We start from the raw sequence: 25,427 nt of genomic DNA, 5'->3' as shown, positions 1-25,427 counted from the left end.
ATATTTCAAAAAATGATGCTTTGCTTGGACAACATCCATTAATCTGGCCAAAGCTCTCAGAACATCTAGCCAGGAACCTAAATTATATGACTTTAGGGAGCATCAGTCAATTTAATTGGAAGGTAGATACCTAAATGTTAACTTGTAAATGAACATCTTGAAAACTCTGTCTGGGGGTTTGAGGTGGGGTATTTTTCTCCCTTTGTAAATGAAAATGCACAGCAGGCTGAAGGAGTAAATACACAAATGTTTTTCAAGCCTGATTGCTTAACTTTGCTAACTAGGAAGGGTTGTGGATGCTCCTGTGCAAACAGGAGAGGTTTCTAAATTCTGGTCACACATGTCTTCATCAGTCACTTGTTACTGTGACCAGTTTGTTGGGTGTCACTGTCACAGCACTGATGGAGCTCCTGAAACTGGATGGCACTTCACCCATCTGCTTAAGAACCTGACTTTCACAGGATAAAATATGATTCCTCCTTGGTTCTGCACATTTCTGAAGATAAGAACCAACAACAGCAAAAATGTATCTCGATCCCCTCGCAGCCTCTGCAAGGCTGTTTTGAATTGGGGTGAAATTACAGCGTGGAGCTCTGGGGTTTTATAACTTCATGTCATTCCCATCTCCTCAGCCATCACAAGTCCTGTCAAGTAAAATTCTGAGCCATTATATCAGGTTCTCTATGGTTCATTGAGAAAGAACAAAGGGAACATTCTCTCCAAGGTTATAGCACTGACAGGAAAAAAAAAAAAAAAAAAAAAGAAAAGAAAAAAAAAAAAAAAAAGAGTATCTTAGACCAGTGGAGAAGTATTTGGAAAACTTCTAACAGCAGGACTCTTATTAAAATAAGTATGGGCTATAAGTCATAGGGATGCAGGCAGAAAAAAGCTCTGCTCCCAACTTCAGCTCTTAAAGAAAACAGAAGTTTGATCCCAGAAGGAAATTTAAGTATTTCTGAAAAGCCTGATAGCAATCTTTACAAAGAGTATTTGGTATCAAAGTAACTTCACTTTCTTTTCTCTGCAAGGTGCTGATTTGATTTCCCTTTAGGCACCTAAGGAAAAAAACCAGCCCATGGCTTCATCCCCACAGAATGCCTCTTTCCGAAAGCAGAAGCAGTCTGGGCTGCCTCACCTGCTGGAGCTTGTCTCACTGAACGTGAGCAAGGCTCTGCATCCCTGAATGTCACCCAGAAATGTCAAATAGTGAGACACATTCCTGTCCCCAGTGAAAGCTCTTGGGAAAAGGTCCAGAGGACACGTGCACAGTGGAGCCAATCCCATTTTCCCTGCTGAATGGGAATCACCTGGGGTGGAGCTGGCTTTGGAAAGCCACAGAAACTGATTGAGACTCTTATTTCCACATTTCTGCTTAAATTCAAACATATATCCCTGGCTCAAGGAGGCCTTAACACATTTAAACAGAACAAGCATGGACTCAATCCACTGAAAATCAAAAAAAAATTATTAATTGGCTTCAAAGGAAAAGTTCTCTTTATTATGTTGACTCTTGGGCTGTTAATTGAGGCAGGAGAAAACAGAACTGCAACTCTCCTTTAGACACAAGAGAGTGGGTTTGATTAAAATCAATTAAATTGACACAATGATATCATTGACATCAGTGTATAAAATCACTGAAGCAAATAACTAAAACAATTCATTGGCCTATTTATAACAGTAAAATGTTGATGTGTCCTGTGGTATTGAGGCTAAAAATGAATAACCCATTTTTAGGCTGGTTTGGGGGGAATTTGTTTGTCGAGTTTTTTAATAGTTGACACATTTCCTCTCAGAACATCATGGTTTAGTCATTTTCTATAAAATACCATGGAAAAAATGGTAAAAGAAGGCTTCTATCTACTGCAAATGATCCAAGGATGAACCTCAAAGTGCCACACCCTGTGAAACGGGGAATGCATTGAGCTCAAATGCTCCAACTTTTTCTTATGCTTTACCAGAACAGTTCTTGATGTTCAGTCAAGAACCTCCCAAGTCTCTTTCAAATGCATCTATAGGGTAGAAGTGATAAATGTCTTAGATTTTTCCTGTCCTTCTGGGCCCTACTGTAATGACTGTAATAATGCTTTCATTAAAAACAGAAATTGGATAACTCACGTAACGGGGCTGCAGCTGCAGGTAGCAGATATGCCCCTAATTCCAGGGCTTATTTAATGGGGTGTTTAGTTTTAATCATTCCAGGAGCTGCACTTTGTATCTTGTTGATAACAAGCGGCTTGCTTATTATTTAACAAAATCCTGATCCCCCCTTGTGCTGTCTTGTGTAAGTGTATAAATCCACATTCACCTCCTCCTCAAAGAGTGATCTACTCCCCCTTTATCAACTATTACCTTACTCACATCTTGAGACTTACAACTGATTCAAGATGAAGAAACTTTGATAATTTTCTGGGAGGTGTTTCCCTCGGAAATACTGGTTCAATAAAATTAAAGCTGTTTTAGGAATACGGCAATAGCAGCAAAAGTAACTGGAAAAAAAAGGCATTTAAGTTCAATTCCATTTAAATATTGCAAGTCTCCTACCTGAATTACATTTTCAAACAAGCTGGAGTTTAATTCTTGTTTAATTTTGTGACTTCAGCTGAAAAAATGACACCCCTTCCCTCATGGAGCAACCTGGGCTAGTGGAAGGTGTCCCTGCCCATGGCAGGGGTGGAATTAGATCTTTTCCAACCCATTCCATAATTCTATGAAACAATTGCTGTCAGCAGTTTCTCTCTTCACTTTCCCCCCCAATCTAGGTGGTGGATTTAAGATGGAAAATGGGTCCAAGCAATTTCCTTTCGATGCTGGAGGAAGGAAGCTCTCAGTACCAAGGTCAGTAGAAACAGATAACAATTCCAGCTGGAACGTCCTCCCAGATCAGCTTCATCGGAATGTCATTCCTATAAGGTCAAGTGGGCCGCTGCCCAAATTATGGAATGTTATAAAAATTAGGATGTTAGATTAAAAACTGGTATTTAGGAAGAGAGCCTCTCAGTACCTCAATTCTTCCAAGGGATCTGTCAAAACCATTGAGCTAATCATGCAGGAAGGGACATTTCTGTGGGTGACAGTGAACAAGCTCGAAGCAAAGTGCTTCAATACGTATAAAAAAGGCGTTTGAGGATTTTCTGAGGGCAACAAGAATGACATCGGAATAGCAAATAATTCAAAAGCACAACACTGTAGATCAAGTTTCGGCATCGATGTTTTCATACTCCTGTAACTCTACCTGTCCTGTCTCCTCCAGGAGTGGGAACTCATGGAAAGAGTCCATGGATTCCTTCATAGCATCTACTCAAATTATTTTGGATTATATGTTTGACTAGGAGGAGCATCTTCTCAAGCAGAGGCACAAAACTATGAATGTACTTCATGCAGAGTGTATGAAACTAAAACAAAACCCAGAGTTTCAGCAAGGGGCCTGGCTGGTTTTTCACCCAGAGAAAGCACCAAAAATAAAAATCATGAAAGGGCATTTTGTTCTTTTCCAGATCTCTTCCATCCTCTCCTCTGCTTTTGATACTTGTGTTTATCTCTTCAACACTTGTCTTCAGTGCTCACCCTGATTCACAAGTAAATTAGGAAGTCTTGCACTTGTCCAAAGTGGAAAATGGAAAATTTTTGCTTTATCTCTGCAGATTCTGTTCTGATACAATATGGAAAAATATCTTTTCTGCTCTCCACTCTTCAGAGTTAGTGCCTTGCTAAAATTCCTGCTATGAAAAGTCTCCATTATTCCCTCCTGCTGACAAATTACTGGCGTCAAGCTTTCTGCCTGATTTGAGCTGGCTGGAGAGAAAGAAGTGAACAACTTGCTAAATGTGCATCAGTAGTTTGGCCTGACCTCTGGCTTGTAACAATTAGGATTTTCTTACACGTTATAAATCACAGGGCAGCTTTCTGGCTAAAAAGGAGCTTTTCATCCCATCTACTCTCAAATACCACGTCAGAGCCCCGCTGAAGGCAGCAGGAGCTCTAGATAAGGATCAAATCCATCCACATTTCTTTCCTTAGCTGGCCAAGGACAAAACAGCACCTGGAACTGAAAACCAGCCATGGTAAGGGTGGGGCTCCCACCCAGCCAGTCCCCAGGGCAGGGAAGGAGCGGCGTGGAAGCAGCAAAAGGGAGGCAGGAGGGGTTTGCCTTGGAGGGAACAGGCTTGGCTGTAACCTCAGCACAGCAGTGGACACCAGAGTGAGGAATAAAAACACCACAGGAGTCAGCAGGTTACTTTGGTAGCAGTGGAGACTCCCAAATTTCCCAACTGTCTCACGTAAAGCCAGGGGGGTTACGAGGGGATGGGGGATTTGTCACCCAAACCTATCTGAACACCAGCACTGCCATTCCCAGCAAGACACTGCTCTGAGCCCTGCAAACACAGAACCTTCTGGGGTTATCCACACAGTGGGAGTGCCTCTGGGGTTCCCATTTCCCACTGAAACCCCCACATATCTCCAGCCCATCCTGCCGGAGCTGACAGCTACTCCCCAGCTCTGAAGGCACAGGAGAAGGAGCCCTTTTCTGCACAGAGCACCACCAGAAACACTCAGAGGGGAAAAGCTCTCTTGCAGACTTCAAAGAATACCTGCAGCTCTGTCTTGGGCACAGGAAGAGTCTACAGCTGTGCAGTTAAACTTCAGATGGGGTTCTTTTCCCTCCTTTTCTCCTGGTGAACCAGGTCTATTTGACATCACACTTACTTTCAGTAAACAGCTGTTATAATTCCTCCTTGCAGCACAATCCCTGCCTCGTTCACAAGCACTTTGGGCTTTTCATTGCACGGCACTCACACAGTACTACCTGGGTATCGTCCAAAATTATTTTATTTTCAATCTAACCATGGATTCTTTGGTCATCAGAATCAAATCTATAACAACATCCACCCAGAACAGTGTAAGCAGTCTCTGGTATTTTTAATTTTAGGCTGCTTTCCCCTCAGTGGCAGAATTACGCAGGAAGAAAATAGGTCTGAGTTTGGACTTTCTACTGAGAAGTTTTTTCGTAATCTTATGTAGAAATAGGTCACTTGCTATCAGCATTTGCACAGAAATTGAAATTTATTAGTGCAGAAATCTTGAAAGCATGATTGAAGCAACAGAGCTTGATTAAGAAGTGTTTGTATCAGAATAAATCAAAGTCCCTTATTAGTGTGTCTCTAAAGTTTACCTAAATGATAGCTGACCAAACAACCAACTTCTTTGTTTTGTCACACCCCCCAACACTTAATTTTTAAGTGTTCCCATCCCGTGAAACTTGTGCTTTATACCTAGCTTACTTAAATATTTTTTAAAATATAAATCAGGTTTGACAAAAACATTTCACTTGCAAACTTCTCCCCTCTGTGTTTTTAACTCCTCTACCAAACGAGAGCTACTGCCTAAACTTCACTGCAATTCATGAAGCATTTTAGCCTCCTAGAACTGTATCTGGCACTTTTTTCTAGTTGCTAAACTACACTTGCCAAGATCTAAACCACTTATTATAAATGATGCTGTTGGAAACAGGTGCTTTGTGTGACATCTCCTTTCAGGCTGCAATAGCCAGAGTTTATGTGGGGCAAATGTAAGGCTGAGCCATTAGCTCCCTCCTCCTGGGGTGCATTTTTGCAGTGGGAGGAAGCAAAGTGCTATTTTCTCCATTCTATAGATGACCAGTTGATATTTATGCCTTGCTCAGTGTCACAGAGGATATCCAAGTTGAAATGTTCCATGTCTTGTGCCCAAATATTCCTTTAAGGTGTGGTGGTGCTCTGCATTTTTCACCAGCCTTCAAAAGATTCCAATCCTTTTGCCAGGAGGTTCAAAGTGGCCATTTCAAGAGAAGCTTCATGCTTCAAATAAATACATTGCAACTGTTAGTCATAGGCTGTTCTCTGAAATTCTGGGATCTTGGAGTTCCCTACTGGCCTGCAGAGCTGGGATGCTGATTTAGGAGTGGTCTGGGCTGCCTTTGAGCCCTGAGCTAGCTATGCATATAAACCAATCCCAAAATAAGCGTACACTGTTATAGAAAAGGTGACATAAATCTCACTGCATACACACAGGCACAGAAATAGCTCCTGGAGCTGGCTGACCCTGCCTGTAACAAAATACCAGACTCTGCTGACCAGCCAGTGAAAACATAACATCCTTAGCCTCCTGACCCCCCTTTAAAATTAACTTTGAAACATTTTGTTGATCTATAAAAGAATAACAGAGCATCTAACACCTATGAGTTATTGATCTCTCTACTAAAATTAGGCACCTCTAACCCAGTGGTTAATATAACACTCAGATAACTCATTGCCAGGTAATCTCAGAGGCTGGGGGGACCCTCTCTGGTTTTCTGCAGTGGGTATTAACCACTAATCAATCTACAAAATGACAACAAACAATTATGAAAAAACAGAATAGAAAAACCTACGGATCCCTCTATGAAAAATAAATATCTAAAGCCTTGTACTCCTGTGAAAACATAGCACTTGCAACCTGTTGACCCAGTTAGGAAAGTGTTTAAAAATTCACATAACTCCAATGTAGTGTCCCCTTTCCCTAAGGCTGGAATTCCAGGCTGGAGGAGCTACCTCATACCTTGGGCAAATCAGCTTTTCCAACTGAAATATTACATGACGTCTGTCATGCCCTCTGATGACCCACAAGTAATTTAAAGAAATTAAATGTCTGTGCTTTGGAGTTTCTTCCATTATCAAAATACCCCCTGTCCTCCTCCATCCCCACCATTCCCAGTGGTGAAATTAGGATTACTCACCTGCAAGAACTAGTCCCTCTACAAACTCTGTAAAACTACAAATCCTCTGCATGGAGTTGGGCCCTGAAAATTTGTTGGGGATGGAAAGAGCAGCCAGTCCTGGATTAAAACTTAGATATTAAAACCTTTATGAATTTGCACAGTGCCTTCAGCAGGCAAGGGGTACAGGGGAGAATATCTGTACAAAACAGATTGATAGAGGAGCCAATGTCTTAAAGTGAAAAACTGTCATCTCAAATCATCAGGAAATTGAATTAGCACATACAGCTGGAGATTAGCTGTCATTTAGGAAGATACAATAGGGCTTGAAAGGCGAGATATGAATTGTCTTCCTTCAAATTAGCTCAAGAAGTGTAGGAAAAAAAGAGGTGTTTCCATTAAAATAAGGCACTTTGCTAATAGCAGAGAACTCAGATATGCACCCAGCTCGTCAGACTTCATTTAGTTTTCTTTCTAAAGAGCAAATTGCAGTTTGCCTCAACAAAAATAATGAGCTGCACCTCAGGATCATTAGGTGCTTTATCATAAGTAGCTTTTTTTTCATCACCAGTCTCACAGATTTGCTGTGCCTGGGCGCTAAGTCTCCTTATTACTTCTCCTTTGCACAGCACTTCAAAACAGAGGGGCTGGATGAGCTGGGTCTTGTCTCTTTTGGGCTTGAACTGCCTTTCAAATTCTGCATGGAGCTTCAAGTTCCCCAAAGTGAAGCCTCTGTGCATCCCTTGTGGGCCAGCTGCAGGCTACTGCCCTGTCACACTCGCTGTCCCCTCCCTCTCTCCCACTCCAGGTGCTCAGTGCTAGTTTTATTCCTATTCCAGTGCCCCTATTCCCATATTTCAGCCTCCTGGGAATTACTGCAGATGCCAACTCACCGGGATGCAGCAGCTTTAACTGAGCCATGGGGAGAACAGGGAAATTCATGGTTTGAATTAATCTGCTTCCTTTGGTCCCCAAGCCTGTCATGCCAGCCAGGTGACACTCGTGGAGAGCACATCCTTCATGGCAGGGGCCATCCCTGTGCTGTTAAATAGAACAAAATAATGCCAGCATCAGGCACGGGGCAGGGCTCTTGGAGACTGAGCACACTCCAGGCTTTCAGCCTGACAACCTCCAAATAACAACCTCACTATCCCATTATCCTCCTGAATTCTGATACCATTTTGCAACTCGGGGCAAAAGAAGAAATCCCTTAACCTCAAGATTTGCAGATCCTATCACAACAGGGCTCTGAACTTGGTAAGGGTCCCCAGAGCATGCTACTTTCATACAGCTCATAATTTAATAAAAGCTGCCGACAACCACCTTTTCTTTTGCCTCCAGAAGCAGTTGGAGGAACCAATGGCTTCTGTAACTTTTTCCCCTTTTTTTCTTTCTTTTGGATAACAGTCTTTTGGGAGAACAGAGATAACAGATCGGATTTTCTCCAGGATCATGACCCGGAGCTGATCAAAGGAAGGGAACGGGAAGAAGTGGAGGAAGAGATCAGAGTGCAGGTATGCTTACAGTAGCAAGAGGACACTAATCATGTGCATTACCTGTGTATATTTTTCTCCAGCTGTAAGAACTGGCCCTGGCACAGACCTTCCCTCCTTGCAGAGTCCCTACTACCTGTTCTTTGCTTTCACACTTGTTCAGCTGAACAATTGTCTGAGGTGAGGTGGCAGAAGAGAAAACTGAGGAAGATTCCACTGTGTTTGTCTTGGGCAGGTGGATGAAGTGATGCAAGAGAAACTGCTGGAGATCAAAAAGGCTGTGGATGGAGAGATGGGTCCTCAGGGTAAAGCTAAGAAAGGTGAAAAGGTAAGAGCAGCAAGTTGGGAGCATTGACGGGCAGTCTCAATTCCCTGCCAAGGTACAGTGGTGGTCAGTGCAAACCTCAGGTACAAATATCAGAATGTCCACCCTAAACATTTACTGAATCTCAAGTCAGGAACATCTGAAAGTCTCTTCACCTGTGGCTGTTTTCAGGGCCTTCTCCATTAGCTCTTGTTCTTTCACTTGTATAAATATTGCTTAGGACAAGTTGAACTATTCCAGAGATAAATCACACAAGATATTTCAGATTTTCACCCTCCTGAAATCCTTGGATGCAGACACACAGCAAAATGGAAGCAATCCCTCTCTTTAGGGTGGCCAGTTCAGATTAATAGTTTTCCAAGGAAAACAGGGATCTGGAGGCCGGTGAGTTTTCCAGCTGCTGGCTGTTTTCCGCCTAAATAAGGACTGGTTATTATGTTTCAAGGCTGAACACCAAAAAAATTCCCTCTGAATGTTTTGGTGTAACCTTTCATTTGTCTGTAGCACCACATAGATCACACACAGCCAGGTACTCATTATGTTAGTACATCCTATCAAGGGGTTTGGGAATTTGCAATTAAGGCAAGTTTATTTAGGCATAAAAAATTGGTTAAAGCCCCCAAAACACAGCACATGCCATGCTCACATCTAGTTTTACAGCATTATCATATGAAGAATTCCACAGCTTGTGGTTCTCTAAAATTCCTTACCAAAGCATTTAAATTAGAGATCATGTCAGTGCAAAACAACTCAAAGCTTACACCCCACCACTCAATCAGCAGATCCACTGAAAACCCTCAGGGCAAATGGCCAACCCTAATCTCATGCTGTATTTCATTTCTGTAATACCTTTTAGCATGCAAATACTTGCTGTTGCTCTACTTCGACTCAAATTATCTTTAAAAATGCTCTTTCACCTGACAAACATCCAGGGACAATCCAATAAGAAAAGACTGGGGCAGCTCTGAAAGCTGATCCCAGTTGGATTCCTAAATCTGTTTCAAAAATAGTGAGGGCCTTAAGATATACAGGCAAAATATTGCAACAATCTCCCCCAAGTTTTCATGAGCAGAGACATTTAGATCAGCTGGTCGGTGCCCTGCTGCAAAATGTCACCCTGGAATTACAGAGCTTTATATCAGGGGCTGGGTTGGGTTTGTTGTGTTTTTTTTCCTTCAGTGTAGTGTTGGAGGAGGGAGATTATTTAACTTTTCTTTTCCCAGGTCGTGCCAGTAGCCTGAGAGAATGAGGCGGGAAAAGAAGTACTAATTAGATAATACAAATTCCTTAAAGATTTCATCTAAAAACTCTCCACCCAAGCCAAAACGGTTCCATTTGAGGAATGGGGAAGGAAAGACGTAGTTAAAACACATCTTCCCTGTGCAAAGCCATAAAAAATATCCATTCAGCATTGGCAAAGGCTAGTTAGTATTTGCATAAATATCTCAGTCATGAACCAAACCAGTGCATACCTGTGGACACAGACTGCAGATCTGCTTTAGGATAACCTGGGCTAGATAATAAGAATAATATAAGATGGAAAGTTTTGGAAATAGCTCATTCATTTATTATTCAGCAAAGAAAATCTCTAGTTTTTCAAGCCACATCCGAGGTCCCACACGTCACCCCTCAGCTATGCAGCATGAAATAACAGGTGGTTGTTTTGGGTTCTCATTGTAGCCTGGAGTGGAGTACAACGTGAAACATCCCCCTGCCAAAAACAAATGGGGATATTCTTCATTCTCAAGAGAATTCAACATTCTTCAGAGAAATCAGACCTTTTCCTGCACTCTGGCAATGGGCAAGGGGCAGTGAAAGGGTGATTTCTTAAGGAGAACTTTCACAGGTGGAATTCTGTGTCGAGGGGCCATCATCCCAAACTCCTGATGGTTTGTTTGGCCATTCCCTCTGTTTTAGGGAAGGATTCTTTCTGCTCTTTTTGTCAGGGAATAGTCCCTATCAAAGGGAGATGTCCTGTGCCTTTCCAAACCTTTAGATGTGCAGTTCACCACTCAGAAATTTTCTGTCAAATCCATATTAAAAACAAAAAAAATCTGCCCAACCCACAGGAACCAATCTGAGTTTTAAGGTCCCTTTTGTGGAGAATACAGCAAGGACATTTTGGAACTGGACTCTAAAGGGAAATTTCTCCCCTCCAGTCAGTCTTCCAGACACCTGAGGTCTTAGATTTAAGAAAAACAATATATAACACTCCAGGCCTACTCCTTTATTTCTATAAGTACTTTATCACTGATTCCCAAGCCTTCAAATACCACTTACTGCTAAAAGCTGACACTTAACCCTACTAAGAGCTGCTCTTAGAGTTCCTGAAGATAAGGATCCCATTTGCCAGCTGGGTGGAAGAACGAACTTGGGTGAAAAAAAAATGTTCTCCTCATGACAAGTGGGTCTCCAGAGCAGTAGACTGATCTGGAAATAGCAAAACGAATTAGATTGCACCTAATACTCAATAAACTACACTGCAATTAGCTGGAGTCAGCGATCCTGTGCCTCTTTCCAAACTGGAAGCTCCCCACACCCACAGAGTGTCCTACCTTTATGGCCCAGCAGTCACAGGGGATAGAGCAGAGTGTCTTGTTTGAGAGACACACTTTGCTGGACTCTGATTCTTCCAGACAGCTCCTGCTCCAATGGCTATCACTAGAAAGGGGATGAGGATACAACAGAAACAGAGGAATGTGGGTCAGCTCTGCTCTAAACTGCATTTTCCTTCATTTTGCACAGTGGTAGCTCATCCCCTGCCCAGGCAGGGGTCACCAAGCTGGGACTGGGAGCACTGGGAAGGGACAGGCTGGGAGGGAGATATCCTCTGAGTGAGGAACATGGCAGTCACTGACCTGTAAATTACATTTAAGAGCTTATCAGAGTGCTTTCTCTCAAGCCCATTGTGCTGCTTTCCTGCTCTGCTCCCCCAAGGATTTATTTCTGATCCCCACTGCAGGTAAAGCAATGCGTTGGAAATGCACACACCCACACATACACAAAGGCACGGCCAGAATTCAGGAGAAAAAAAAAATACACAGAAAACCCAGGAGAGGGGGACATGAGAACCAAAGTGTGGCAAACTTGCTTCTGGCCTAGGCCTCAACACAGCTTTGGAGACTCCTTTATCTCTTTTTGGTGAAAGTGGGCAGAAGCAAAGAAAACTTTTTGGCTGTGACAGAAATACTGCCACAAGCAAAGCCATAGAGAAGGAGAGCAGAAGAGAAGCTGGGTGAGAACTGAGGAAAAGCTGGGTTTGAGGGCTGGGATTCCCAAGCCCTGCTGGATTTCCTGCTGCACCCAGAGCTCTCAGCCAGCTGTGGGCTCATCTGGAACCTCTTTGGATGCCGTGCCTAAACCCAACAGGGATTGCAGATCAGAGTCCCTCGTTCAGCAAGGTGGGAATGAGCTTTTGTCCAAGCACTTTTTCAGTGCAAGTGTCAAAAGCTGCTTGTTTTATCTCAGCACTGCCAGAAAAGACTTCTCAACCCAGGCCCAGTGCAAATCTGCACTTGCTCAGTCTCCCATCTTCAGCATCTCACATGGTCCAAGGGATCCACTAAAAAAACTGCATCAGCTGCAGCTGGTTTCCCTTAAACCACAGGAGCATTTCCTCGTGACTTTTCCACAAAGGAACCTACAAGGAACATGCGGAGGGATTTGTTAAAACAGCGTGGAGGGACAAGGAGGAATGGCTTCAAACTGAGAGTAGCTTTAGGTGGGATATTGGGAAGAAATTTTTCCATGTGAGAGTGGAGAGGTCCTGGCACAGGGTGCCCAGAGCAGCTGCAGCTGCCCCTGGATCCCTGGAAGCATCCAAGGCCAGGTTGGACAGGGCTTGGAGCAACCTGGGATACTGGAAGCTGTCCCTGCCCATGGCAGGGGGTGGCACTGGATAATCTTCCAAAGCAGCCATTCCATGACCCATGGTGGCCATAGCTGCAGCCAGGACATGTGAGATCACAGCCAAAGGGTGCCACAGATCCTCCAGTTTCAACCATTTCCCTCAGTGAGACATTTTGATACCTTCTCCCTGCTGGTGCCATTCCAGCAGCAGGCAGTGCTCTGGAATTTGGTCTGAAATCTTGTTCTTGTCTTCTCCAACCTCTGAGCTACCCAAAGCATTTTGCTGAGCCCACACAGCAAGAGAAGCCACCCCGCTGGGCACAGGAGACAGCCCCGTGTCCCTGCCAGCTGCCACCTGACGCAGCTCACTCCGTGGGCAGAAAATCACGGCAGAAAATCACCCGGTCAAAGGATGGCTACACAGAAGCTCAGCTGACATCTCAGAGAGACAAGCAAGGAGATTTCCGTTATAAATGACGAGCGTGTTCACATTCATTAGACATTATCATTTTCTAAATAAAAGCCGTTCCCAGTAAGACATTTTGGAGGCAAGCCATTGTCTACAATTCATATTTGCCCTTATCACATCCCAGCCTGTGCCAAATTCCCCACAAATGCTGTTGTTAATTAGGAAAACACATTTTTTCCTCCGCACAGCTCATTTTTGTTTTGCCCTGGAGTTACTTTATTGGTGAAGCTGCCTTGAGGACAATACCAGTTGGCCAATAAATTCAACATATGCTTAGTGTCTTCACATAGGTTGAAGCGAGCTTTTCTTCCCAGTCAGACCCGACTTTATGTAATTTCTGGCTTGATGGAAGAGGGGTTAGAAAGACAAAACAGGAGGAACGGCAAAAATAAACCAGTGACAGCCTCAATATTTCCGCAGTTGTTAAAAGAGCATGGCGTGTGCTTTCTTCTTCCCATTCCTTTTCTTCAAAACAAAATCCCCCCCCTGGCACATTTGGATGAATATTTGCCGCCAAACTTATTTATGTAAAGAAAGCCAAGAAGGTATAGTTCTCCAAATCCTGAGTTGTTTGCATTATCCTAACCCAAAACGTAAAAACATCTCCTCTTCCCAGTTAGCTGATCCATGTAGTGCTTTGGGTTTGGGCTGCATTTTCATCTGGATTATCTTTGTGGCATCATAAACAGTAACAGGTGATTGAACCACAGGTTACTTACATTGTGTCTACCCTTGAAAAGCTAAAATTGATGTATTCCTGAAGGCTGCTGATCTATTCTGAAAAAGCCCAGCATTTCCCAGATAATTGGACAGGATTTTTTTAACTCAACAACGCAGCCCCCAGAGCTCTGCAGAAGTATTCACTGTTATAAAAAAAAAAAAAAGGCAAAGTAAATGACTGTATTCCCAGGAAAGCGAACGTAAACTTTTGGAAAGAATAAGCTGTCTTGTTCAACTAAGCATTTAAGCACGTGCTTAAATTTAAGCTGTTGGAGAAATCCCCTGGTGCACCAAGGTTTCTGTGTAAACAGTTCCACTGAAGCAATCCTGAAGTGCTTTGCTGGAGCACTGGAGCTCAGGCACCAGTGGTGGGCACTAACACGGATTAATGATGCCCTCTCCCCACTACTAATTATCCCTAACCATATTTATGGCTCCTGAGCTGTAATTAATGGAGACGCTTGACAAGCCCGAGTCACATCTTCCTTATTTATGTTTGCCAGTGAGTTTTTTTGTAATGCGTACAGGAATGAGGCATACGAGTTAAAATCCTTCTGTGGTGAAATTGTGGTGAAAATACGAAAAGAGCAGGTCATGGTTTTTCTGATCCCTTCCAGCTTCTTTCTTCCCTGAGGAATTAGGAAAGAGAAGGATGTCCAGTGGTTAGGAGGGTAGCCAGAGTCTAGGGAGCTTTTCCCCTCAGGGAAGCAGCTTATATATTTTACTTATATATATATATACACACACACACACACACACACACACACACACACACACACACACATATATATATATATATATATATTTTTTATTTTTTTTTTAAAGGCATAAACAGCCTCTGGAGCAGCTACTTGGACCCCACACCCTTTTCCTTCCTGCTTCCTTCTTGAGCAAGGGCCATATTCCCCCTCACCCACAGAACTGTGCTCCAGAAAAACCACAGAATGAGAATCATACAATTGGAAAAAGTCTCTGAGAGATGGAGTCCAACCCTTAACCTGCACTGCCAAGGCCACCACTAAACCATGTCCTCAAGTGCCCCATCCACACAGCTTTTAAATCCCTCCAGGGCTGGGGATTCCACCACTGTCCTGGGCAGCTGTGCCAATAAAAAAATAAATTGTCTAATGTCCAAGTGAAAGGAAGGAGAGGAACTTTTCCCTTCGAAATAAAATTACTCTGGGATACTTTCCTGTGTAGCAATGGGACTGCTGTTTAAGGATATGATTTTTCCCTTTGGGCTACATTCAAACACTGGAACATCGGCTGTTCTGGCTCTCACTTTGCTTCAAAAATATTTATACATTGAAAAATATTTATCTGTGCTAAAGTCACTAATTTCTGCTTGCTTGTGTGGTCCTCAGGGAAGCAAGGCACATGGGAAGAAAAGGATACTTGAGCTGGAGAGAGATCTGACTCCTAACAGGTAAAGAGAACCTCTCTGCTTTAGATTTCAACCTCAGTCTCAGAGGATTTCTTCTTCTGCCCTGCCATTTTCAAGGAGAGTGATGTGTTCCCTGCTAATCCAGCTATTTTTCACCTGTGCACACAACACAGACACCTGCACAGAGGCATCACCACAGGGACCAGCTGATCCAGGAGCAGGGCTGGAGAACAGCACAATGACAAACACAATCAGTGACATTCACCCCACAAACCCATTTGTGCAAGAACAGCAAGGCCTGCACTCGGTCATTTGGGTGCTGGCAGTACACAATCAGCCAACGAGCTCTTCACAAGCTTTAAAATATATTTTAAATATTTAAAAATATTATTAAATATTTTTTAATATTTAAAATATTGAAAAATATTGAAAAAAATATATTTGCCTCCAAGCAAATATTTAAAATCCATGTCTCATGGTTTATAACAGACCAGGACCTCTCCTGCAGAACGGTGCCAAAGTCTGATAAGGGCGCATATATTCCCTGCTTTTAGAACTGCTCTTGCATATACCTCCTTGTTTATATATAAACTTACCATGCAGCCAGCTGAAAACATGAGGTTTTTAGTAGCTGGCTTTTTATCTGGCATTTTTTGGCTCCATGGTTTGCCCTTTCCTGCTGAGCATTTCAGAAATAACCCAGAGAGGGGATGAATAACTCAGATTTAAAAATCTCAATTTTTGGCCCAGTGAAGGGGGCACAGGGGGCTTCAGTCAACAAAGACTGGTCACATCACACTCCCTTGGAGGAGCTCAGGACATGCATCATTTAAATGTCACAGTAAAAATAATAAACCAGGAAAAGCAGAAGTTCTGCTCCCACCAGAGCTGCCAGGTTAGTCCCATTCCACTTTCTGCCTGTTTTATGATGCATTCCCAACATAAAACCACTGAGGATGAGAGCAAGAGTCAGAGCAGCAAAATCAACCTTGTTGAAGGTGCATTAAATTTTGGATTTGCTTATTGCTACTCCTACATTAATTGTGCCACTAAGACAGCATAAACATAAAATTCCTCAGCTGAAATGGAAAAAAGGCTGCAGACCTCAAATTATATCTGTAGGTTTATTAGCCAGCTGAGAGGCACTATTAAATATATTTATTGAAGCCAGACCAGGACATCCCAATTAAGATAGGTGAGAAAGACAGAATAATTCAGGGGGAAGAATGTGAAAAGTGTGCAAAAACACTGAGAGATCTAAAAAGAAAAAAAAATATTGTTTATGCTGCTAATATACTGAGAATTTCCGACAGGTTTATTCAGTTTACATCTTCCTGGAAGCAGTATTACTCTATAAAACCGAATGCCAAAAGTGTCATTGAAATTAATACTTAGAATTTCAAAAGAGAGCATAGAGAAGATCCACATCAATAGAAAACCACGCTCAAATTTAGGTGTTTAAACTCTGTTAGTGTGATCTACTTTCAGCCACTAATGGAGCTAGTGAGAAACTTCCACTGGGGAAGTTTTGCCCGTTCCGTGGAATCCCAGAAAGGTTGGGGTTGGAAGGGACCCTAAAGCCCATCCAGTTACACCCTCTGCCATGGGCAGGGACACCTTCCACTATCCCAGGCTGCTCCAAGCCCTGTCCAGCCTGGCCTTGGACACTTCCAGGGATGGGCCAACACTTCCACTGAATGTTTTTTGCCCCAATCCTGTTCTGACCAGCCTGACCACAACACTGCAAGTGGTGGATCTGAGCGAGGCATTCCCGGTGTGTTCCCAGAGAGATGAGGTTGTCTGTTGCCAACAGAATAAATTCCAAGTAGAATTAATGAATTAGTACTAATTGGAGAGCTGAGTGAATAGGTATAGTAGTGTTAGGATTGCCATTATTGTGTAATTTAAAAATAATTTGCCAGTAATTGATATTAATGAATGAGTCCATTACACAAGTCATAACTGATCTGGCATCACCTGGAAATGGGTAAATGGAGTCAGCAGGAGAGGGGGACACAGCGTGTGAGGGAGGGAAAGAGATTACTCAGCACGGCACAGAGAACTGTGCTTATTGATTTCACGTTGATGGCACCAATCACCGCTACCTTCGGGCCACAAAGTGCATTTACAAAACTGGGCAAACATAAACAACTCTCAGGCTGGCTCAGTTCTGGGAGGACTGAGCTTTTCCTGACCGTTTCTGAGTGATGTCTCTCGCCTGTAGGACCATTGATTCCCTGTACCAGGAACTTGCAGAAGAAGGATTGATCATCAGAGTCAAGAATGTGAATCTCTCTGACTACATCGGTAAAGTAGCCCTTTCACAGCAAACGTGGTGTTTGATCAAACCTTCACTGACCCCTATTTCCAGTCAAGACTGAGTTCAAGAGTCACTGCACTTTGAATAGCTAAGGCCAGGTATGCAAATCAAGACTGTTTCTGCTTTCACTTCTGCTGCTGAGCCCAGGACCTGTTTGCAGAGCTGGTGTTTAACTCCGGGCAGCAACGCCTGGAAGCCTTGAAGGGTTGTGGGTGTCACAACCCCTCTGAGGTGGAACCAGAACATCCTTTAAGGAGCCCTTGCCAGGCAGTGGCAAGACAGTGCAAGCCTAACAGAGCAGGGGTCACAATCCATGCAGAGTATTTCCCAGAGAACAGCAAAAATTGCACCTCTAACTTTTGTTCATTGAGCAGAGAAGATTCAGGCCCTTCCCTGCACCTCCCTGACTGCCCATGAACTTTGAGCAGTGCTTTGAGGCATATCTGGCCCTTCATGTGAGTAAGATGTGTCTCTGCCTAGTTCTGCATTTCACATTCCTCTTGTCTGGTTTCTGTTACCTGCAACTGCGGCCAGACCTGCTTATCTATGCTCTGCAGAGAAAAAAGGGGTAAAAAAACCCCAAACCCCACATTTTCAGACTTTAGAGGGGTCTAACACCACATCCACAAATATTTGATGATGCACAGTGAAATCACAGCGTCTTAGCAACAACAACAACAAAAAAAACCCACCAAGATTCAGGTATTTTCAAAGACCATGGTTTGAATTTGCAGCTGTCCAGAAGCAGCAGTGCTTCAGGCTGATAATACAAGGCCAAGACAGAAAAGACAAATTCTCTTCTGTCACCCCCAAATGCCATGTTTATATAAACTCTCAGAAGCACCAGTTCAGCCTCCAGAGCCTCTGCCCATTCCTCTGAAGAGTTGTTAATTCTCTGAATTAACAAGTGTCCCATCCATCTCGTGCTCATTAAAGAGCACAAAGTAATGGAAGATTTTCATTCTTCCTTTGTTCTCCCAACCTACCAAGGTCACTTTTGTCCAACAAACATTCCCCCACCACAAATGCTTTTAAAACAGCACATCTCCAACAATTATTTGAAATCCAGAAAAAGCTCTCTGGAAGGGTCCAAGGACACAGTCAAAGCCTGCAGAGAAAGAAGTCTTCATCCACTCAGCCTTCCAGGGCTGAAGCCCAAGGAAGGTCACTTCCAGCTCCTGGGGAAAGGACAAAGAGTGGAACTGTGCTACACAGCCAGTAAAGGCACCGAAATGTCCCCCCTCTATGACAAACTGACATCACTGAACTAATTTTCTTGGTGACCTTATCTAAATTAGTCAGAGAATATCCACTGTGATTTATGTGCAGTTGCAATTAAACCCTTTGATGCCTTCTAATTAAATCTGTGAAGATTAATTCCTATCCCGTTCTTTTGATTTCTCCTTAAATAAAAGATAAAACCTGAAATTAATTTTATTCTTCAGAGGGGAGGGGGCAGTTGCACCAGGGCTTGTCTGCCTTTTTGCCCCCAAATTACACCTCCACTTTTGCTCTTAACCACTGCTAATTTACCTCTGCTCTGGAGGCCTCTTGCCCTCTGCCTTTTTATCTCCAGTAAAACATAATATATTATTATTTTTCAATAATAATCACCATAATGACATGCAATTTATGCTAAAAATAATCACTGACTACATCACAACTGGTTTTCCTGCTTGTGACCCATCCTCCTGTATCTTTGTTCTCAACATTTCTTGGATACAGACTTTGACAGGGCAAGCAATGTGATTATAGCTCTGTAACCAGAGCCAAGGCAAGATTAAATCATTTCGGTTCACATCAGGGATTTTTCGTTTTCTTGGGTTGTTTTGTGGAGGTTTTTTTGAACAAAAGGGTGGAAAAAAAAGAGGTGAACTGCAAAGCAGAGAGCCTCACCAAATGAGGTGACACAGCGAGGAGCTGAGATGGGACCCAGCCAGGGAAAAGCTTGTTAAAATAGCTTTTCCCCCTTTTTGAAATCCTTCTGAGAGCGCATGGTTCACTGGGATTCTAGCCCTGCAAAATCCCAAATCCAGGAATCCTTTGCCAGCAGTGTGATTTATGGCGCTGCTAATGATTCTTCTCCACAAAGTTTCTTTACAAGGTTACTCGAAACCGTCTGCTCTCTGCTGAACAACTTCCACAGCCTGTTCAGCTTAAATTTGCCTTTGCAGTTCACCTTCCTCGGGGCCGCATTCCACCAGAATATTGCCCAGCTTGAGTTCCCTGCGCCTGGCTTTGCTGAGCGCATGTGACGTCCCCGCTGTCGTGTGGCGGCTCCTCATTCCCCGAGTTACGCTTTTTCCAACAACGGTGTCACATTTATTGAGCTTCCGCTTCCTCCTCACAGGCTACTACGACTGTCTGAGGAGCATCCTTCGAAGGACAGGTGCCCAGCCCTTGCCCTCCATCCCAGAAGTCAGACAGCTCGTGGCACTCTATGGAATATTGCCCTTGGGTAAGAGCTGGGGCTTTGCTTCCTGGCAGAAACGTGTGTTTTACTGCCTTTGACAGGGCTTGATTAGTCGTAATCTGAAGCGTTTTGCAGTCTAATTGTTTTTCAATGAAAGGTTGGATGGTTTTAACAGTGCAGAAAGGCAGGTTTGGCCTCCCCAGCCCATCTCTGTGTGTGCATGGCAACAGTTTGTGAATGGCAGCGCATAAAGGGAAACCGCTTGGGAAAGATAATAGCTAGGAAAAAAAGCTCCAGTGATCAAAATTAATCAAGTTAAGGGAAGGGCTAAGGCTGCAATTTACCTTTCACAAGCTGGCTGATGTTACTCGGTGCCGCACAATGCAATCGTTGAAGGAATTACTCCGGATACACTCTGTACATGGCAGAGAACGCTTGTAAATGCCCTCGCAGTTTTAATGCCAGGCTTAGCCAATATCTAGCAAGGCTTTGCTGGGTCAGGTTGTTTGCCTTTAATACAAAATCCATCCCATATTTCACTTGGGAATGGCATTACACCAGACTCCAGTGATTGCAAGAAGTGCCTGTCTCGGGGGCCTTTACTCAAAACCTCATTTGCGTTCCTTTCCACTCCTGATTGGATTTTCCAGCCTCAAGACTTCACTTGCATTCTTTTCTGTTCCTGAGTGGATCTTGGGGAGATTTTAACTAGGCATATCCTCCCCCAGGCTGCGTCAGTGTCTGCTCATCCCCTTTAGAGGGCAAAATCCCCAACATCTGCCTGCTTCCCACCCTAGAAAACATAGCAAATCTTGACACAGAACTGCTGCTCTTCCCTCCTTCCAAAGGCCGGTGCTCAGGTTATTTATTCTCTCTTCAACCTGGATGGGCTCTTCCCACCTGGAACTCCCTCAGCTGGTTTGGGGTAAGCATCAGGGGTTGGCTGAAGGCCTGGCTGCAATCAGCTGAGAGAGCTCAGCAGTTATCCCTGTCTGCACAATTTATTTCACATAACCCCAAACTCCTCCAAAGCTGTGTTTTGACACCATCTAATCTAGGGAAATCAAGCCCTGAGACACCCCTTAATCAAGAGAACCCATAAATTTTCTGCCATTTATACAATTGGCAAAAAATTCTAGGGAGAGGAGACCCTGGACTAGTTAAACAAACAAAAGGTGTTTGGAAAAGCATTTTGAAAAATGCCTGTGAATAACAAAAGATATTACATGAACACATTACATTTTAAAAAAAGAAGGTACAGGAATGGCTTCACCTATGGGGTGATGTGTCATGGGTGACATTTCACTTAATTGGTCTCCAAACTAGTTCATCATGAGATAATTGTGTATCACAGAAGTGAAAGTTTTTCTCAAAATAGCCACCCGATGGCAAGGAAAGCCCCAGCTTAAATGGCATTAAGAAAATTATAAGCAGCTGAAAGGAGAAAGAATAGTAGGAGCTATACTTCATCTTTAACACAGAGGAGTCTGCTGCTCCCCTCGTAATAAATCTTTGTGCAATAGTAATGGATTGCTATGGAATGACCAAATATTAATAAAGCCTGGGTGGCTGACAACTTCCTACATCGTGCACCGTGCTGGAATAATGGCATTCGTCTCTGTGCTCCGTTCACTGTCATTTATTTGGGATGTTAAACCATCAGGACACAGATAACCACCCTGATTGGATTTGTTTTAAATAGCAGCCATCCCCATTAACCCAGAGGGCTTTTCCAGGCTGAGGCAACGGCTCCCTGTGCAGCCCATCAGTTTTGGGGCCAGTTCCACTCCCACAGTCTGGTGGACACCAGGCTGAGAGACCTCCAGATGCAGTGGATGCTCACACAGGTTTTCAGATACATGTAAATGTATACATACACCACCACAACTGACACAGCACATCTTTAGGAATCGAGGCAAAGTGAGCACGGACTCCCAGTGGGCATGGATAAAACATTGGACATTTCCTGCTGCTTCCACCTCTGGACGTTCACCTGTCCCCAATTCACGTGGTGACAGCTTCGGGGAAGACAAGTTCTGTCCCCATCGACCACCTAAATCTGTCTGTGCTTGTGTTTTCCCAATGCTTTTCCAGGTGATGTGTCATATTTGTCACAGCCCAGGATGAATTTGCCTGGAGCAGCCATGGAGACAGAGTGTGGAAACGCTGAGCAGTCACTGCTGCAGGCACAGCAACCCAGGCACTCACGTTTGCTCTAGTCTCAAAATCATTCTCTGAGCTCACATTGGTTTAAAACTGAAGTTTTGCCATCAGAAGGTACAAATAAGGGTGGATGAGTCTTTCTCCAAACAGAGCTGTTAAATCTGCTGAGCTCTCAGCTCTGGTTGTACAGAATTGAACTCGAGAGCAGTCATGGCATTGTAAGGAAAAAATTAATTCACATTATCAATTATTTATGGTGAATAAAAAAGGAGGAATCATTCCATTACCTTTATGGCAGATTTAAATGAAAGCAATAATAGTGCCTTATGACTTTTTACAGGTTCCCAAACCGTCCATGAGAATGCTCCTTTGGTGAAATCCCTATTGCTGGCGGGACCTGCTGGTGTCGGGAAGAAAATGTTGGTCCATGCCATCTGCACAGAAACAGGAGCCAACCTCTTCAGCCTCACTCCTTCCAACCTTGCTGGGAAGTATCCAGGCAGGGAGGGCCTGATGATGATGTTTCACATGATTCTCAAGGTGTGGTTTCTTGGGGATTTCTCCACAAAGGTGGTCCAGTTCTTTTGTGGGACAAACGGGGAATTGTCGTTTCTCCATAACAAGGAACAGCCCACATCTTGGGCAAAGCTGCTCAACCCCATTTGGAATTCCATCCCTGCCCAGGGAACGGTGGGTCCCCATCCCTGAGGGCAACTGGACGTGGCACTCAGTGCTCTGGGCTGGTTGAAAGGTGGTGATAAGTCAAAGGTTGTACTTGATTTTGGAGGTCTTTTCCAACCAAAATGATTCTGTGATTCTGTGAAACCACTTGTTGACAGCTAGTGTGTGCAGCTCTGCAGAGGATTTAATGCCCCTGGAGAAATCACTGGGAGCAGCCATATTTTTCACATTAAGATTTATGGGAGCTCTGTGTTACCTTGAATATGAAAAGCAGCACAGATAAAGAAAATTCTGTTCTCTGTTTATGCGCACATCAGCCAGGAATGCTTGCCATGCAGCATTTAATCAAATGCTAGGCTGGAGGTGGTCAGAAATTTCCTCTCTGGGACTGTTGCTGGACAAGAACTCTCTCCCCTGTATTGCTCTCTGTTTACCTATCAGCAAGCTCTTCAAAAGAAGGCATCCTGGCTCAGGATTACAGGAACAGAAATGTATGAGAAGTCTGGAAATGAAAGCAGGCATATGAACTGTGAAGAACATAGCCCAAATCCTCAAAAAAAAAAAAAAAAATTTAAAAATACACTATCCTGGCTAGATTTCTTCCATATTCTAAGTCCTTAGCATTTTGCTCTGGACAGGAGCTAGTAAACATTTCCAGACAAAAAAAAAAAGGTAGGAAAAACCCAAACGGAATATTTTTCCAGTGCCAGGGGTCTACTAAAATTGGCTTTGCTGGGGAATTATCAGCTGTATTTTATGGAATCCAGTCTTAGAGCAGGTTTTGTGGCAGGTGCCTCCATTCCCAGAGAAGCCACGTTTCACAGTCAGGAGCAAAGCAATCCCCGAGGAGCCTGGTGCTGAGGGAAGAGTGACAGTGCTGTGATCACACACACCTTTGATGCTGTGGCACTGACACTGGGCCTGGCACTCCCTGACACGATTTAGAGCCATTATCATGAGCTAACAGTCCCTCTTCTCTGCACGTTTCACCTTTCTCCACTTCATTTCTCTGCCCTCATCAACGGCAGAGCTCAGGTCTGGCTGCAGGCACAGCACACGCCGTGCTTGCCCTCACAGAGTCCCTGCTAGAGCACAAGGACTTTGAGGAGAAATGAGGGGAGCTTTTTTACTCCTGGACAAGGTTCCAGCTGAAGATAGCACAGGGGTTTTTGTATACTTGCATATAAATAATATGAACAATAAGAGGAGCATGCATAAAATGTGTATTTATGCACATTAATAAGTACATACACAGACACCATGTATGTGTGTGCCTACAGGTACATAGGAACCCCTACATTTTTCCCACATTGATTGAAAACAACTGGAAACACTCTCCAACCCCTTCCTCAGAATCATGGGGAGCAGTCCAAGCTATTTCTCTCTAGTTTAGCTCTTGCAAAAGACAGTGACATTCCAGCGAGCCCCTGTGAGTTACTGGGATGGAGTTGCTCACAATCACAAGGAACCAGAGCTGTCCATATCAAACTGTGGCTTGTTCCAACTGCAACAGCAGCACTGCTTCAAACTCTGCTGCTTTAACAGCCGAGCCAATGGCACAGCACAGGCTTTCTCTTTCCCGGATGTTCAATCTTTCCCTAGGAGGGTGGGCAGGCCCTGGCACAGGGTGCGCAGAGCAGCTGTGGCTGCCCCTGGATCCCTGGCAGTGTCCAAGGCCAGGTTGGACATTGGGGCTTGGAGCAGCCTGGGACAGTGGAAGATGTCCCTGCCCAGGGCAGGGGCTGGAATTGGGTGGGCTTTAAGGTCCCTCCAACCCAAGGCAGCCTATGACCCTATGACACAACACTGTCCTAGCATCCTTCAGATCCACTGTGTTCAATTTTCACTCCCAGCTCCTTGGGTTGTTTCACCTCTCCCATCCCCATCTGCTGAGGATTTCAGCTCAGACCCTGTAGGTTCTCAGAGCCAGGCTGGAAACAATCCTGCACCCACACAGGCTCTCACCTCTGCAGTTAAAATCCACCTCTTTATTCCTGACCGTGCCAAATGTGCCTCGTTTTCCCTCTCTCTGGTCAAGTCCATGCAGCACTAACTCAGCCAAACACCTGCCTGTACCAGCAAGAACATAGCAAACACTTTGAAATAATTAATTATTCCCTGTTATTGGGCATTTTTACACAACTGGACACTGTGTCCAGTCTAACACAGGCCTTGACAAGCAGGTTCAGAGGAAAGCCATGGAGATAAGGGGGCTGGAGTGTGTGAGACACATCTGGACAAATCCAGTTGTTTCAGGCTAAAATAAAGCTGGAGTGAGAGGAGTTTAACTGCTTTGCCCTGCGGTTTGCAGGGGCTTCATGGGATAATACAGAGAACAGAGTCAGACTTTGCCCAGAGAGGTGGGACAAAAAGCAGTGGGCACAAGGAAAATTGTTTACTTATTGGGGAGAAAGTTTTACAAGGATTCAAAGGACAAGGAACCTCCTATATCTTGACTGGCAGGAATTTACTGCTCTCCAAGCAGAAGAAAACACAGGGGCAACACACATTCAAAAGAAATTCCTTGACAAGGAAAAGCTGAACAGTGATAACTGCCCTCCCCAAAAAGTTCATTTTTCTCTGTGGTACAAAAATCTGTTTATTTGGATTACTGTAAGGCTGCACTGGACAGTGGCACATGCAGGAGGCAAGCTGCTGTCTTGCAGCTGACATTTCATATTTAATATTCTCAGCTCTCAGTCTTATCTGACCCAGCAAAGTACCCCTCATCAGAGGGCCCTGTGTGCAGAGATCACTGAAAATTCCCCAAATCTCCATAACCAGACACTTCTGGGCAGGTTTTTGGAAACAGCAACTGTTGTCAAGGCAGCTTTGTACTCCAGCTTCCCAGAAGTGCCTTTGTGGAGAGTTAGTCAAGCA

The 25,427-nt window shown here is 43.9% G+C and overlaps 1 protein-coding gene across 1 annotated transcript in view; it reads left to right on the top strand.

Moving 5' to 3' along the window:
- The window catches only part of IQCA1 (IQ motif containing with AAA domain 1), a 96,693-nt gene that overhangs the window by 56,931 nt on the left and 14,335 nt on the right, over window positions 1-25,427 (top strand). The window contains exons 9-15 of the mRNA XM_040070228.1: window positions 2,760-2,835; window positions 8,138-8,244; window positions 8,459-8,551; window positions 14,951-15,012; window positions 17,195-17,277; window positions 19,641-19,748; window positions 22,207-22,406. Coding sequence (XP_039926162.1) covers window positions 2,760-2,835; window positions 8,138-8,244; window positions 8,459-8,551; window positions 14,951-15,012; window positions 17,195-17,277; window positions 19,641-19,748; window positions 22,207-22,406 — 729 coding nt within the window. The remainder of the gene's footprint in view (window positions 1-2,759; window positions 2,836-8,137; window positions 8,245-8,458; window positions 8,552-14,950; window positions 15,013-17,194; window positions 17,278-19,640; window positions 19,749-22,206; window positions 22,407-25,427) is intronic.

Source organism: Hirundo rustica, chromosome 7 (genome assembly GCF_015227805.2).
Source record: "Hirundo rustica isolate bHirRus1 chromosome 7, bHirRus1.pri.v3, whole genome shotgun sequence".
Lineage (NCBI taxonomy): Eukaryota > Metazoa > Chordata > Aves > Passeriformes > Hirundinidae > Hirundo > Hirundo rustica.
The sequence above is the reverse complement of the archived record's forward strand: the minus strand, read 5'-3'. Positions and strand labels throughout refer to the sequence as shown.